Raw genomic sequence first — 16,127 nt, 5'->3', positions numbered from 1 at the left:
TTAATTAAACAGAAGCTTCCCTTTGCCACATATCCAGACTCTACAAGGCTGTCCATTCTCTGTCAGAAATAGTCCTGGCTCCATGTGGTACACTGTGCATGTGAACCCCCTCTGGTCAGTGAGGAACACTCTACCCAAGCCAGATTTCCTATGCCTCATTCAGTTCTAAAAATGTTGGTTAAGCTACAAGATGGGTGAAGAAAATTACCATACAGTTTATAATCATGTTCACAAGTGTCTTCCCTTGCTAAACTGCCCTGTTTTTTTTTAAAGAGAGAGTGAGAGAGGAGAGAGAGAGAGAGAGAGAATTTTTAATATTTATTTTTCAGTTCTCGGCGGACACAACATCCTTGTTGGTATGTGGTGCTGAGGATCGAACCCGGGCCGCACACATGCCAGGCGAGCGCGCTACCGCTTGAGCCACATCCCCAGCCCTGCCTTGTTTTCTTTCTTTCTTTTTTTTTTTAAAGAGAGAGTGAGAGAGGGGGAGAGAGAGAGAGAGAGAGAGAGAGAGAGAGAGAGAGAGAGAGAATTTTTAATATTTATTTTTTAGTTCTCGGTGGACACAACATCTTTGTTGGTATGTGGTGCTGAGGATCGAACCCGGGCCGCACGCATGCCAGGCGAGCGCGCTACCGCTTGAGCCACATCCCCAGCCCCTGCCCTGTTTTCTTAATTTAACTAATCTGTTTTTGCAATAGTTTTCAGTTAAATAACAATACGATTCCAACTAATATCTTAAGAGATATTTTTCATAAACCACTATTATCAAAACAAGAACTATTTATTTGTTTATACATTTGCCAAGTGAGCCACAAAAGTCCTGAAAAGAAAAAAAAAAAAAAAAACTTGGTTCAATAAAAGCAATCGTGTTAATCACCAAGGATTTCCTTTTAAATTCACCTTTCTCTGCTCCCTCAATGTTCATATTGATTAGTTAATGTCTCTCTGACTTGTGACCTGGAGGCCACCAGCCCTCTAAGCTCACTGCTGGTGTCCTGAGCAGTGTTTAGTCAGAGTAGCCAATCTTTTGAGCAGGCAGCTCATGGCATCACTAGGACCTGAGTGGGGAAGCAGTGTGTTCTTGGATGGGACCCCTGAACTGCAAGATAGGAAACCTGGGGACTCAACAGTGGCATTTGTCAAGACCCCTTGACTTCTCTTTTCTGCCAGCCAAAGGGAACCTCATGAGAGCAAAAGGAAGTCAGAAATGTAAAAGGGCTTTGACATCTTGGAATAAAAAAAATAGTGTATACACATGATGTAATAGTTTTCAAAGGAATGTCTGGCCCTCTGGGTAAAATTGATGCATGGAAATAAATATGAAGGGGTATGTAGTAAACATGACACTAGTGCTGAGACCAACAACATCACCTGAGAACTTGGTAGAACTATGACACCTCAGGTCCTATCCCAGACCAACTGAATGAGCAACTCAGGAAGTAGATCCCAGCCTTCTGGTGTTTTGGATTTTATTTGTTTGTTTTGGTACTGGAGATTGAAGCCAGGGGCACTTTACCACTGAGCTGCATCCCCAAACCTTTAGATATTTTTCATTTTCAGGCAGGGTCTCACTTTTTACCCTGGCTGGTCTCAAACTTGTGATCCTCCTGACTCAGCCTTCCAAGTCACTGGGATTATAGACACACTGCACCTGGCCAGTCTTCTGTTTTAAGCAGCCTTCTAGGTGTTTCTGATGCACACTGAAATTGGAGAACTGCTATCCCAGTCTTTTCCTCTGAGTCTGTAGCTTAGGGTTAAGATATTTCTATTTTGACAGCTGTTCATCAGTGTGACTTATGACCTTTTGCTTTGTTGAAGCCAGTTGCCCTGCTGGGGGAAGAGGAAATATTGTGTCCCTGGAGTTTGTAAGGAAAGGGAAAAAAGCCTACACTTTCCATTATTTTTTGACAGTTGCAGGAGAACTTGCCCTGGAGAGCTTGTTAAGAAGGAGGCAGAGTCCTCCTCCCTCTCCCTCAAAGGTACTGATGTGTTTGCCTCACCTCCTGCTCTGGGGCCTGCCACTTTTCGAGCCAGTCCTTAAAAGGAGCAGTGGATGCCACATTTGTCCTTTCTGTGCCAGGTCTGTGCTGTTTCACTTCCCTGGCGTCAAGTGGATGCTTAATGAGAGCTGTGACGTAGGCTCAGCAGACTTGTTGAGAGAAAGCAGCTTCGCCCCATGCTTTCTGCTGGCTCCTCTCATTGCCTTTCCCAGCCCTGAGTTCACCCCTGCAGGGAGGAGTGGTCATCCATCAGCCTTTCCTCATAAACCCTGATAACTAACCCTGGTGCAGAAAGAGATGCTGGCAGAATCTGTAGACACTGATAAATGACATAAGAGACAGAAGTAAAATGGTGTCTTTAGTTTTTCCTATTACCTTGCCCCCCCAACCCCCACCCCCAATTTAATCTACAAAAGAAAAAAAACCCAGCCATGTGGAGATTTTGCCATTTCCTTATTTTTATTGTTATTGTTTTAATGAGGTCTAGTATCATCTTTCCTCCTGTTCCTGACCCTGAGGACACAGTCAGGTGTGGAGTTGACAGGTGATCAGACCTCCCAGACTTGCATCTTGTTAGATAGCTGGGAATCTCCTGCTTCCAAAGATCCCCAATTACCTGTTCCTTGACCATAAGAAAATGAAGTCATACTGCTCCTTTGGGTGGCAAGTTTTAACTCTGTGAGGCACAGAACACACTCCCCAAGGGGGTTAGTTTCTGGGGAAAATATTAAAGAAAGTAAAACTGTGATATGAATTTATGAAGTTGTTCCTAATATAAACAGCAGAGGAACTACTGTAGGCCAGAGAGCTTATGTGCAGAGTTAAGGGGGAAACTGATAGAGCCAGTCCATGAGGACAAAGGACTCTGTAAAAGCAGGGACTTTTGGTGAGGCTTTTAACTCCACCAGACAAGCCAGGGGATTAAAAAAAAAAACTGTCCTGGAGGACTGGATAAATGTTACAAACCATGCCTCATTTGCCTGAGAATCCATTGGTTCCCAGTGAGGAGGAAGGTAAAAGAGAAAGTTAAAGGAAAGAGAGAACAAAGTAGACAGAGATTACACCAAATAGCCATTTTGTTTATTCAGCAAATTCACTGCGTGTCTCCTATGTGCCAGGCCACTGCTACTTGAGTCGCTCCTGCATGCCAGGTATATTTTGCATGCTCTTATCTTTAATTTTTTCAACAATTCTTCAAGGTGGATATTACTAGTCTCATTTTTCAGATAAGGAGACTGAGGCTTTTAGAAGTTACAATTGGCCAAGGTCACCCATCTGACAGATGACAGGCCTAGGGTTCAGATTCAGTCTATTGCAGGGCAAGGCCTGTGTTTGTTCCACTCCACCACACTGCTTGTCATCAAAACATGTACCTTTCTCTACGTCTGGTCTATTGTATTCCCCTTTTGTCAAAGTGAGATGGGCCCCAGACAAAAAGGCCTTGGCCTCTCCTCCTCTCCTTGTTTTGAGAACTCTCCCTGCTGGCTCCTTCTCACTTCTGTGTATCCTCCTTGCTCAACTCCTCCAGCACTATACCCCTGGGTTCCTGTAACCTTTTTTCTTTTTTGTAGTGCTGGAGGTTGAATCCATGGCCTCAAGCCTGCTAAGCAAGCACTCTTATCACTGAGCCACATCCCTAGACTCTGATGGGCTTTCACTTTTGAAGAGTAGTCTTGTCTGGTGGTTGGAGAGGAAAAGGGCATCCCAAATGAAGGCTCCATCAGCCAAGCCATTAAACAAAGGAGCTAGGAAAGGATGCTGTCAGCTCTCCAAGGCCTTGAGGGCTATGGCGGGCTGCCTAACTACACTTCTCTCCTGCCTAACTACACTTCCCTCCTGCTCCATAGCTGGTTCTATCCTAGAGCAAGAGGGGTGGCCGATATAACTGTCGCTTCCTTTGTCACAAAGAAGAGAATTCCTGTTTCAGGAAAAGTTCAGTGATTTTTACCTGTACTACTACCTTCTAGATGAAGATATCTAACACTAGTATCTATTTTCTCTTACCCTTAGGACATTCTTCCTCCTAACAGCTTTCTGGACATTACCCTGTGGAGAGAATTCTGCCTCATGTCCTCATAGCCCATCTGCCCAGCTTTCTCTCCTGCTTAAGAACCTTTATAACTGAACCAGAGCTCTGCCCAATTTCAACATCCTCATCCCATGGTCAAACATGCTTTGGTCTATAACCTGAACTGAAGGCATATCTGTACAAGTATTGGTGCTTGGGAACAAATTGTGATTCTTAGAATTCAAATTCTCTTTCTTGAATTCTCTCTCTCTCTCTCTCTCTCTCTCTCTCTCTCTCTCTCTCTGTTGTGTTGGGGATTGAACACAGGGTCCTATGTATGTTAAACATACACTCTATCCCTGAGCTACATCCTCAGTCCAGAAATCAAATTCTTGATTGCAATAGTTTTCAGACATCTGAATTCAAGGGCTCTGCCTAAACCTGCTCTACCCAAGTCCCATTCTCTGGGAGTCATGGGCTCCAGGACTTGTGCCACACTCCAAAGTCATATAATTGTGACTAGGAAAGCAAGAGGAAAACTTGAGTTTGGATACTTCACCCTTGGCCCAGGTACACCCCACATGTATAGGAATGTTCCCAAGCCTTTTTAAACTTCCATTGATCAACCCCACACCAACGCTTTCACCAGCTTCATCCCATCACATTCCTGACCAGCTGCTTCTTGGTGTACCAGGGAGTTGACACTGCTCTCTAAAGTATCTTCCCAGGAGCCTCTGTTTCCCACTGTGCTCTGAAGCCAGGAAGCCCCCTCCACCTGGTAAGGGTAGCATTCCCCCAATCCCTACAAAGCCAGTAACCGATTCTTAGAATCTAGAGGTGGCCTTGGCCCCCAGTCCTCAACATATTTTATAGTCCAGACCCTTGCCACTTAAAAGGTACGGTTCAGGAGCCAACAGCAGAGGCCTCACCTGGGGCCTATGAGAGGTGCAAGCTCTCAGGTTTTCCCCAGACCTGACATTAGAATCTGCATGACTCTTCACATGAGAGTGTGAGAAGAGTTTTCTAAACAGTCAGGAAGAGATACCCCTTTCTTTGTAGGCGGGCTGGGAGTGAAGCCAAGAGCTAGTGAGGAAGCCTGAGCTAGGACCCCCCAGTTCAGGCCTCACATATAATGGTGGAGTCACCTTGGATATGATCAGGAGTCTCCCTAGAGCCTCAGAAGGCAATGAGAGGCCCACAACCCTCCAGAAAGGAATAACCATGTAGGGTCAGAGAGGAAGGAAGCAGAAGGGGCCACGGTGAGATCCAGGCACGAACTCAGGAATAAATGGCATGTGTCACATAAAAAAGAGAGGAACACCTGCCTCAGCCAAGCATAGATGCAATGGTTCTCCTACCACCATTCTGCCCCCAGCACTGTCAGGCACCTACAGCCAAGAACAGCTCCCGCTGTTCAGCCTAGAGCTGCCGGATGACTGAGTTGCAGAGTCACTATCGCCCACCGGGTAGATTACTGGTAGAGGGTGCTCAGGAAATGTTCACTGAATTGAAAGGAAGCCACAGCTTGTGCAGAGCCTGGATAATTCACCAGACGTGAGCCTCCGGGGGGTGGGGGGGTAGGAATGGAGATTAAGTCAGAAAGGCAAGTCCTAATGTCCGTACTTAGCTGGAATTGTGTTCTGTCTTTCAAGTCTCTGAGTACATGGCCTTGGTGTGGAGAGGTTGGGGGAAGAGAAAAAGAAAGAGAAGGCAGGAAAGGACCCCAAGGTGCAGGGCCAGGCCCTTGCCTCCATTCAGAGTGCATGAGATGTCTGACCTGGGTGTTGAAGAGGGGCATGCCTGCTAGTGAGCTCTCCCACCTGCTGTGGGCACAGGAGGTGGTCCCCTGCCCAGCCCATTTCACTGCAGAGAGAAGACCTTTTCAGACACCTTCCTTTCTCTTCCCAATCCAATCCCTGTCAGCTGCAAGACCTCCCTCTTTCTGGATCTCATCCTCCTTTCCAGGAGAAACAGGAGGCTGGCAAGATTCCCCTGGTTTGGCCATCCCAGGGGTCTAGGACTTGGGTCACCTGGGTGAAAGGCAGGGGTATGGGAAAGGGCTTGAGCCTGAGTTGGCTGTGACAGTTTTGAGGCTACCTGGACCTGAAGAGACAAAAGCCTGCAGCTGGAGAGAGCAGCCAAGCCCCAGGGGACAATGGGGAGTAGGAGAGTCCATTGCTGGGTGCTACTAAGCTTTGCTGTCTTGCAAAGGTAGGAAAGACTTGTGGCTTGGGCAGCAGTAGGCCCAGGTCAGTGATACCAGCTTTAGACACCAGGCACCAGTTTAGGAATACACCAGGGGTTGTGCCTGTACATGAAAACTGCACAGAGATGTGTACATCCTGTGCAGGGAGGAGGCAACTCCTTGCCCTCATAAGATGGCCCTGCCACAGAGTTTGCCACACTGCTCAGTCAGACTGGCACAAGCTCACTGGCAATCAGATGCCCATCATGCAGAAGACTCTCAACTGAGTTCTTCCCTCCTCTTCTCCCCAGCCTGGCTCCCCATCTCCCATGCACTATGCTCAGCATCTTCCTGTCCTACTCCTCACACCTGAGCCTCTCCCCCTTTGACCTGTTCCTCTGGGGGCCCTGCTTCTTGATACCAGTCTCTGTTGGGCCCCTGCCTTGCTAGACTTGTCCTCTCTGGGCTCTAAAACCCCGGTTCCTTTCTGTGGCTCAGAGCAAGTCTGGACATCTAGCCCAGACTGCTGGGCATTCCATCCCAGCGGCTGCTGCTCAGAGCCATCTGGCCAGGACACAGAACTCTCCTGGGCCTCAGGCCTTGGACTGAGCATACAAATGCTCTCTCCAGGCCCAGGACTGCTGGCTCCTCCTAGAGAGAGGTCAAGGGGAGCCAAGTCAGTTTCTTCCAGAGAGCAAGGGACTGAACTGGCTGTGGAGGCTGCTGAGTCCCCTTGTGGCCCCTCTGGGGATGACAGGGTTGGGCTAGTTGCAGGAATCCTCTCTAATCGGCCTGGCTCTGTCTTGCTCTGCTTCTGTTCATGCTTCTCCTCTGCACTGGATGTCTTTCTGGGGCTCTGGCTTCCCTGAAACAAGAGAATAGCCTGGCTGGCTGGCAAACTCAGGGATCATGTCCCCAGCCCACCCCATCCAATCTCCAAGTACCCACTTCATGACTCTGCAGCTCCTCTTTATCTTCCTTCATGTCCCACCTGTAGGAACAGAGCATGTGGCAGGCCCTATGCCTACCCTTACCCCATTTCACATCACCCCAGCCAGTGCCCATGTCCCCCAGGGAGAAGCTAAAGCCCAAGGTTCTCAGAGAAAAATCAGACCCAGAATAAAATTCCAGAATGCTTCCCTCCCAGTTTGGCTTTGTTCCCCAACTCCAACCATTTCCCCTAAATGCTACCCACCTTGGCCTCATCCTGGGTCCCCAGCTGCTGTTTATGGCCAAGCCTGCTGTACCTTAGTTGCACACCTTGAGTTCCTATGGGGATTCCAGGCATGTCCCTGCCTGCACTGCCTGAGAAAGGCACTCCTCACTTCCCAGGGGAAGGGAGCTGCTGTAATTACTGTGGCCTCCCTGAGCGCCAGGCTCTGTTCCTGCTGCCTCTGCTGCTGGTCTCTCCTGGTATCTCATTAACCTGCAGCAACAGCAGCCAGCAAGGAGGCAGGGGCCCAGGGGACAGAACAGGCACCTGGATCCAGCCCTGTCCAAGAAGTCAGGACAACTAGATGCCTGCTTTGATTTTTGTCCCCTGCTACCTATTACCTTCGGGCTCTGCCAGTCAGCCTTTCTGTTCCTTGGGCTTTGCTGACTGTGGCTATTGCCACTGAGGGTCTGCCAAGCTGTCCACCCCGACCTGCAGGAGATGGTCCACAAATTAAGGAAAGAAGAAGGCTGAAGCAGTTGGTATCTCACCAGCTAATGGGATCCTGCTTCTTCTCCCCCAACTCACCTTTTCCATCAGGTGGCAATGGTGGGGGCTGTATCTTCCAGTGGGTCCTGGGTCCTAAAGAGGGACAAAGGAAATGGGGGAAAGGGTGGGGCGATTAATGATCAAAAGCAGAAACACCAGTTCTTCTAGTACCAGGAAGTTACCAGTCCTGATCCAGTTGTGGGTTTTCTACTTCCCCAGAAAAGCCCTCACCTGGCCTCCTGTGCTAGTTTTGCCACTTCCTGGCTAGATGACCTGATTGGCCTTTTGGGGCCCCAGCCTCCTTGTACATAGCATGAGGGCACCAGAAACCCACAGGCTGTTTCTGAATAGGCCAGGGGAGGACCAGTTGGACTTTCACCCAGTATAGACTGAGGCCTTGGAAGACCCCAGTGGAGGCAAGCTTCCACGAAACCTCCTCCAGGGGACTTTGGGGCCAGAACCAGCAAAGCTGTGGACTCAGAGGACAGTCGAGGAGGTCTGATGGTGCAAGAGAGGAGGAAGATATCCTCCCATGCTTCCTTTCAGCTCTGAAAAGAAGTAGGAAACCAAGAAACAGAGAAAAGGAGGAGAGTGAGAAATGCCAAGGTGCAGGGGATGAGGTGGGGTTGGCTCACCCCTTCTGCCTCCCGCCCTGGCCGAGCCCTCGTCCCTAGGCTTGCTGCAGTCCTGTAGCCTGTGTAGACAGAGGAGGGAGTCAGGTTGCTGGTGGCTGGGTGGACAGAAGTTGCTTCAGGCCCCATACTAACACAGCCTCCCCCAGCCCCAGCCCCAGAACTGAAGACAGCAGGGAGATGATGGGCCAAAGAGAGAGGTGGGGGCACCCAGTACCCACATAAGCCCTGAGCCCAGGGCCTTACCAGAGGGCCCAAGCAGGATCTCTCCCTCCAAGCAGCACCCACACGTAGCCCTACCCCAGCTCCATTAGCATGTCAGCCCAGCAAGATTTGCAGCCCTGCCACCCACATGGGCTTGGTCTTGTCCAGGTCCCACGGGCGGCGCCAGTCACCCTGTGCATCTCTGTGCCGGGCAAGGCGCGCCAGGTCAATCTGCTCCCGCTCCTGCTTCCACTGTGCATAGTCCCAGCCCACCTCTGGGGGCTCCCCCACTGGCCTTCTGGGAGCTAGGCCTGGGACCATGCCGGGACTCCGGGGTTCACGAGCACCCTGAAAGGAGAAGACACTCAGCCCCAGAAGTGGGGTGGGGAAGAAGCAGGAAAAAGATTGAAGTGGTTGTCTGGAGGGTCCACTAACCCACTCTTTTCTCAAGGTTTCCACGTTCCCATGTAAAAATTAGATTTGTTCCATCTCTACTAAAGTGCCGTGGCCATGATTTCCATCCACTTGTTAGATGTGAGTTTGGGGAAAGTAACTAAACCTCTCTGTGTATCATATCCTCATCTACAAAATGAGGCTAACAACAGCACCCATACACAGGGTCCTTGCAGAGGTGTGTAGAGTGGCCCAGGGTAGGAGGGACATCCAGAGGCTCTGAGCAAGAATGAGGACTAGGGGCTGCTGCCACCTAGAGGTCACGGCTGGCACATGGCCAGTCTTCCACACCCTCCCCACCGGCTGCCACCAGCCAGGCTAGATAGGGAGGGGGCTGGATCTCTGGCTTCAACTGTCTCTCCCCCAAAATCCACCAAAAGTAGAAACTGGCCACAGAAGGGATGGAGGGGCAGAAATTCTCACAGGTGCTACCTAGGTCATATCCTGCTGATGAGAGTCTGACTCAGCTTCTTTGCCTTCCCCAAGTGGGGACTGTTACATTCATGACCCCATCCTTTCTTGAAAATGTACCTTCCGTGAAGAATCTGAGCTGGTGGCTATCTGCATGGAGGGGCTGTGGCCCTGGCTTGCTCCAAGTGGCTGATCTGTCCCCTGGTTCCTTGCTCTGGCAGGCTTTTCACTTACGATCCGTTTGGCCTGGAGAAGGTGAAGATGGACAGCATGGCAGGGCCAGGGACAGGAGACTGCCCCTACTCTGAGGTCTGGATGCTCCCCACACCTGCTCACCTTGGCTTTATTTTCCATGGTCACGGCCAGCTCCACTCGTTCCCCCAAACAGAAAGTTTGGTCCCCATAATCTTCATCCTCAAGCATCTCATGGGCCACTCCAGGTTTGAGGGGGCTCCTTGCCCAGTTTCTGCTGACCACCCGCTTTTCCTGCAGAATCAGGTGTCCATGCCTTCAGGCCACATGAGCAGTGCTGGGCAGGACCTGGGTGCTGGGTTCTTTAGGTATTTCCTAGGCTTGAGTTCTAGCCTGGGCCCTCCCTGGAATGCCCAGAGAAGCTGGTTCTATGGGGAGTTCACATGCCAACAGCATTAGGTTATCCAGGGCCCAGGGCCACCCAAGGCTCAAGATGCCACAATGGCCCATCATCTTTGAGCTGGGAAATCCAGAGCTCTCAGACAATGCAGCTTTGTCCTTTAGAAACTGTTCCTGGCTTTCAACCCCAACTTCTCTGTCCCCCACTTCCTGCAGGGTTTTTAGACCTGGCTCTGAGGATTAGCAGAAGCCTGTGCTTAAGGCAAAGATGCAGGCTGTGGGGATGGGAAAGGATATAGGGAGACTTCTATTAGATGTCCTTTTAGCTTCGACCTGGACTGCATGAGGAGTTACTGGGTGAATCCAGAATGGTAAATAGGAGAAGAGGGCCAGAGGCAGTTGTCCTCCCCTGACATGGGCTGGACTTCCTTCCTTGCCATCCCGCCCTATCTCCAGGGTGAGCTTACACCAGGAATCTGGCTGATGGTGACGGTGAGGCCATCAGGTCGGAGGAGCTCTGGTGTGGTCACAGCCATACCCCCCTGCTCAGCCTGCCGACGGTCTTCCTGGATCTCCTGTGAGAGGGCCGGGGGTCAACACAGGCCACGGCCCCCCAGATGCACAGAGACACAGATGCTGACAGGCCTACACGAAGAGACACCAGGGGGACACCAGGAGGCAGAGACACCACATCACAAGTGCCTGAGACCCTGACCAAGCTTCTGAGAGGGAACATGTTCACCCCAACCCTGGTCCTGGGTCTAGAGACACATTCCAGCCTGCAGGGAGAGCCCGTCATGCAGGTAGCCACCTTTTGGTCAGCCAGGGGCACCAGCCAAATTGGTCCTCTCAGCCCTGTCGCAGCCCACTCACCTGGTACCTACGTAATAAGGCTTGATTCTTCTTGCGCAGGGCAACTATCCTGCGATCCAGCTCAGCATCCTTCTCTTCTTGCTTGTTCATCAGGGATTCAGTTCTGTGAGGCCCCTACAGAGGGCAGGGAACCCACACTCCTGACTGCTGGGCCTACCCCACCTGTAGCCCACCTTTCACATTTACCCAATCAGCCTTATTCTAACGACCTGGGAACCAGGCCCCAGACTCATAGTTCAGGCCACACATGAGGGTTGGAGTTAGGAAGGTGGTCCATAGAAGTCCCCAAGCCTCCATCCCAGTTCCTCCAGGGTACAGGTAAGGGTCTAATACTCATGACCACAGTGCCCAGCAGCAGCTGCCCCTCCCCCTGGCTCTCCAGGGAGCTCACTGCCGAGCAGCGCCTGGAATAGGAGTTATAAATGGCTCTGGCAGTGGAACCTGCCGTGACTGGGAAGCTGCCAGGAGATTTGGGAGGTCGAGGGGGGAGCTGTTTGCCTTCCAATCCAAAACCACAGATAAAAAGGGTCTTCTAGCTTGGTCCTGGGCTCTCAGACTCTGGACCCCACTCTCTGGACCTAACCCCAACCCGCAGGAAAGAACCGCTCCCACCGGCCCAGCCCTCCAGGCCTGAGCCACTGGCAGACAAGGCAAAAAGGGGTATCTATGTTTTAGCCTCAGCCAGGGAGCCCTCCAGGGCAAACCATGTCCCTGCATCAAGATCCTGGGTCCCTCCTTGCCTGGCTGCGGGGTCTCTGTTTTAGCCAGTGCCCCTGGCCAGCCCGCTACCCGCCTCGATTCAGTCCTCTTCCTCCCAGGCCCAGCTGTCCCTGGAATGTAGCTACCTGGTATCTCAGCCCTCCCCAGCCCCAAGAAGCCCCCCGCCAAAGGCAAGGTGCCACTCACAGCTGAGTACATGGCAACAGCGAGCACCAAGAGAATTCCAGAACAGCCCCGGGGGAACCAGAGCAGGAGGGAAGCTGGAGCCACCGGAGCCGGGCCTCTGCCGGCCTCTCCCTGCCGGCTTCGCTGCTCAGCACACGAGATCATGTTGTGATTACAAAAGACTCCTCTGGGCTCCCAGCCAGGAACACTGCAGCCACCACCCCCACCCTTCCCCTCTCAGAGGGTGAGGACCAGGGCACTGGCAGCCAGCTGGTCCTGCCCAGCACCTCTCCCCGCCCTGCCCCAGTGTCCCCAGACAGACTGGCAGAGACTTCTTTCTGGTGGGTCCAGCCCACACAGGAGGCCTTGTCCCCCAGGACCTGCCTTCACCCAAGGTCCTATGCTCCAACAGGACCCCATCCTGGACCCCACTGTGGACAAGACAGGTAGATAGCAGAGGCCTTTGTGCCTCACATTAGTAAAAGAGGCCTACGGGACACAGCCCAGTCCATCCAGCTCTGTGGTCTGAGCCCCCCACCCCGCGTACCCCCCATCCCCCCGCGCACCCCCCCATTAAGATGCCTCCCCTGGCTCTCATCACTCAAAATGATCAAGCCTCCTAGGCCAGCACGTACTACACATACCTAAAATGCTACCACTAGTCATTGGTCCCTTTAGGTTGAACATTGTCTTCTCTGTATTTCCCAGAAAAGCTACTCTTGGCAAGCTTCTGTATGAAAAGCCGAGCCTTTCTCCAAGGCCCTTAGCCTTCCTTTCTCCAGTTCCTCACACTGGGTCCTTCCTGGCCTTGCTCTCCGATGCTGACCATTTCAGCCTCTCCAACTCCAAAGGAGAACAAAGGCCTTCTGAGGAAAACCTCTCCTAAATCATCCTCATACGCCTAAGCCAGTGTCTCTGCCCAGGGACCAGCCTGATGAGCAGTCCCATCCTGGGACCTCAGAGGCCCAAGGCTTGAGGTGCTGGGGAGAGGGGTGGATGCTCTCTCTGTCTTAGGAGTGCCTGGCATCTCATTCAGTATCAGTAGTTACAAGGCACTAATACCCAGGCCCTGGAGTGAGTGTCAGAAACCTCAGCATTCCCCACATTCCTGATTGACCAGGCCTCAGTTTCCCTAACCTCTCACCACAACTTGTCCCTTCTGTGTCTGGATCAAAAAGCACCATTGCCTTCTTTCTCCTCCCAGATCAGCCCAGGCAGCTAGAGGCCCACCTCTCCTCCCCTGGAACCACACTTTCAGCCCACCCCCTTCTCCATCACGCTCAGCCCCTTTCCTGTTCAGGCCTTCACCCCTGGCCCCACCCCATCCCTGCAGCCCCAGAGTTCCCATCCTGCTTGCAAATGCCACTGTGCTCTTCCTTCTTTCCTGCCGGATGTTCCCACTGAGTCAGACTCAGCTACTTTCGCAGCAACAGTGACGCAGCCAGACTCCTCACCCTAATGTGTGTGTGTGTGTGTGTGTGTGTGTATGTGTCACACACACACACACACACATACACACATACTTGCTGCTTCTCCCACCCTTTCTATGTTCTGCCTCACACAGGCTGAGTTCCAGCCCAGCCTCAGAAGCCTCCAGAAGCCTTAACTTCCCATTATCTGCCCCACAATGTGTTGTTGGAGCTGGGAGGCCCCCAGAGCTTGGCCTGGGAGGGAGACCTAATGCTCTCTACACTCTCTGGAATACAGGGCCCCAGAGCAGGGTTGGGGAGGAGAGATTTGGACAAAGGAGGATGCAGGCAAGGTCTTGATTCCCTGCTGCATCCATTCCCAACTAGAGCGGGCAGGCACAGGTAGAAATCCAGTTGCCCTACTGGGAGGGATGACCTTGCAGGGAGAGAAACCCCTACCCTAGAGACAAAAGCTTAGTAGCCTATCAGGCTGGAGACCCATGTGTCCAGGCAAACCCACAGTCAGACAGGAACCTACTGTTGCTGGCCACGTGCTTCCAAGTGTTACTCATACAATATGTCATGCCTCTGCGCATCCCCCACATTCTACCACTTTCTCTAGAACCTGCAGTTTTCCCTGTCTGCTATCCAATTGGACAGAGGTTGTCTGAGGGCAAGAATAATGTTCCAAGTCCTCAGGATCCCCAGGGCCTGGCACAGTGCCCCCTGCATGCTGCAGAGTCTCCATCAGCTCCTGCAGAGTGAATTAACCTGTGCTGTCCCAAGCATTGCTGTGGATATGCTGTGCATAGGTTATGACTGTCTTTCTGTCCACACAGAATGCACACAGCCCTGAGAGCCAGTGACTGTCAAAGCCCACTAAGAATGCTCTCCCTCTGTCCTGGGGAGAAGTCCACAGGAAGCAGGAAAAGGCAGGGGAAATGACCAGTGTGATGTTCCCAGAAGACCAGGTCTGTTACTCCCTGCTACCACTAGGGGGAAGCAGCATTACAAAGCCTGGCTTTGGATGAGGGAGATGCACATCCTCCCCTGTTTCTCCCCAGCATCTCAAGTCTCAGTCACCACCCCACCTGCCCCCCGCCCCCGGCCCACCTCACAACTCCATCAGACTAGAGAGGCCACACAGTTGTAGAAGTCACATTTTATTTACGATAAAATAGGCCCAGAGAGGTGAAGCCATCTGCCTGGGCCTCCATGCCTGTTTTTGTTGCAAATGAGCCTGGAAGTCAGGGCTGGTGCCTCCCTGCCCAGGGCTCCTTTCCCTGATGGCCCTGCAATGCTGTTTTGGCTGAGACCTCGCTCTTTGTTCTCCCTCTCTCCGTGGAGCTGGGCCAGTCATCCCAGCATCCCAGGGCATGGCACAGGTCTCTGGATCACAGCTCTTTCCTGGTGGGTTCCCCACCTCCCAGACCACCGGCCAGCTCAGGCGACAGCTTCACCCCTGTGGCAGAGGGCATCTGGACCTGATTCATGGTGATTAGAACACAGACATAGAGCCAACCTGGAGACAAGATGGTTGTGAGACGCCTTCTCTCTGAGGAGAAAAGGGAAGAGAGGCCTACTGGGGAAGAAAGACCTAACAGACCTGGGAGCACAGGTCTGGCAGGGGACAGGGCTACTCAGGCCATATTCATCCAGAATGGCTGTCCCTGTGAATAGCTGAACAATAAAATATCAGCACTCTAGTCCTTGCCCTTCTTATCTTTGTCCTAGAATGAGGCAGGCTGGCATGGAGTTCAATCCCTTCCCTCCTTACTGACACTGTCTCTTATCTCTCTGATTTTCCTCTATAAAATGAAGTGCACACTTCTCATTGAGTCATTTGGAGACAAAATGAAATAACATGGTGACATCTATACCTGGAACAACGTGTGACGCATAGCCAGGCTCAAAGTCGTTTTTTTCCGGCTTCAGGTAACTTCATGGTAGCCAACCCTCAGCATTCATCAAGGGGACCCAAAGGCTGTCTCCCCCAGCGCTTGGGGCCTGAGCACGCTGGGGACTTCTGGGTTATGGGGATCATTTGAGACCTTGGAGGGCAGGCCCTGAGGCACCCCCTCAGTGTCCTCTCTGTGCCTTCCTTCATGTCTCCTGCACAAATCCTGCAAGCCCAGGCTCCTGCGCCCTCCATCCCTCCAAGATGTCCTCCCTGTCTACTACCTTCCTCATACTCTGTTCCCTTTCAAGTCCCAGATTCTGACTGTCATCTCTTCCAGTCAGCACTGGTGCTCCTGGAAGCAGTCTCTGTGTTTCACCTGCCTCTGAACCCCTCTGGCTGTTCCAGATTCACATCTTAGTACTCAGGAACCATCTTCTTGGCTGGGGGCTAAATCCTTAGTGATCCCTAGTGTCTCTTGCCAGCTCTTGATGGGTGGGTGAATGTTGAAGAAGAGGATGGACAAGCTGGAGAGCCCAGTTACCACACTATCTCCTAATGGGAGGGCAAGAGAGGGGGCTTAAAGTACCTTTTCTACATACCCATTCCTCTCCCTATGCCTTATTAGGGACATTCCTGTCTCAAGAAACAGTCTTGACTAGTGGTCTGTGTGTCAAACCAGGCCTGGCCCTGGGTGGGAAGACCTCAGAGTGCATGAGGTGCGGCTAGAGGGACCCGCCCTGGGAGGCTCCAGCTGCCAGGACAAAGTCGGGGCCCCGCCTTTCCAAGAACACACATGCCAGAGTAGGGTGGCATCTGAAGGCAGGAGACAGGTTGAACTGGGAGCCACTCCATTTTGTTCTGCAGGACACAC

At 52.0% G+C, this 16,127-nt stretch overlaps 1 protein-coding gene across 5 annotated transcripts; it reads right to left on the bottom strand.

Annotated features, from left to right (window-relative positions):
• Nucleotides 1-3,061: 3,061 nt before the first annotated feature.
• Nucleotides 3,062-12,148, bottom strand: CCDC9B (coiled-coil domain containing 9B; the record flags this gene model as incomplete). Of its 5 annotated transcripts, XM_081288672.1 has the most annotated exons (11): nt 3,062-7,061; nt 7,145-7,187; nt 7,751-7,841; nt 7,938-7,991; nt 8,534-8,592; nt 8,883-9,082; nt 9,719-9,844; nt 9,935-10,084; nt 10,657-10,764; nt 11,063-11,176; nt 11,969-12,148. In XM_081288672.1, 11 exons carry the CDS (start codon nt 12,110-12,112, stop codon nt 6,537-6,539), a joined length of 1,614 nt encoding a protein of 537 aa, XP_081144798.1. In that variant the 3' UTR covers nt 3,062-6,536. The 5 variants fall into 5 exon arrangements, with proteins under 5 accessions (XP_081144798.1, XP_081144794.1, XP_081144795.1 ...); XM_081288668.1 differs by lacking the exon at nt 8,534-8,592 and having other exon boundaries at nt 8,926-9,082; nt 11,969-12,112; XM_081288669.1 differs by lacking the exon at nt 10,657-10,764 and having other exon boundaries at nt 11,969-12,112.
• Between the last annotated feature and the right edge of the window lie 3,979 nt (nt 12,149-16,127).

Source organism: Spermophilus citellus (genome assembly GCF_964194105.1).
Source record: "Spermophilus citellus genome assembly, chromosome: 4".
In the NCBI taxonomy this organism is placed as follows: domain Eukaryota; kingdom Metazoa; phylum Chordata; class Mammalia; order Rodentia; family Sciuridae; genus Spermophilus; species Spermophilus citellus.
This window is presented reverse-complemented; position numbering and strand designations above follow the sequence as displayed.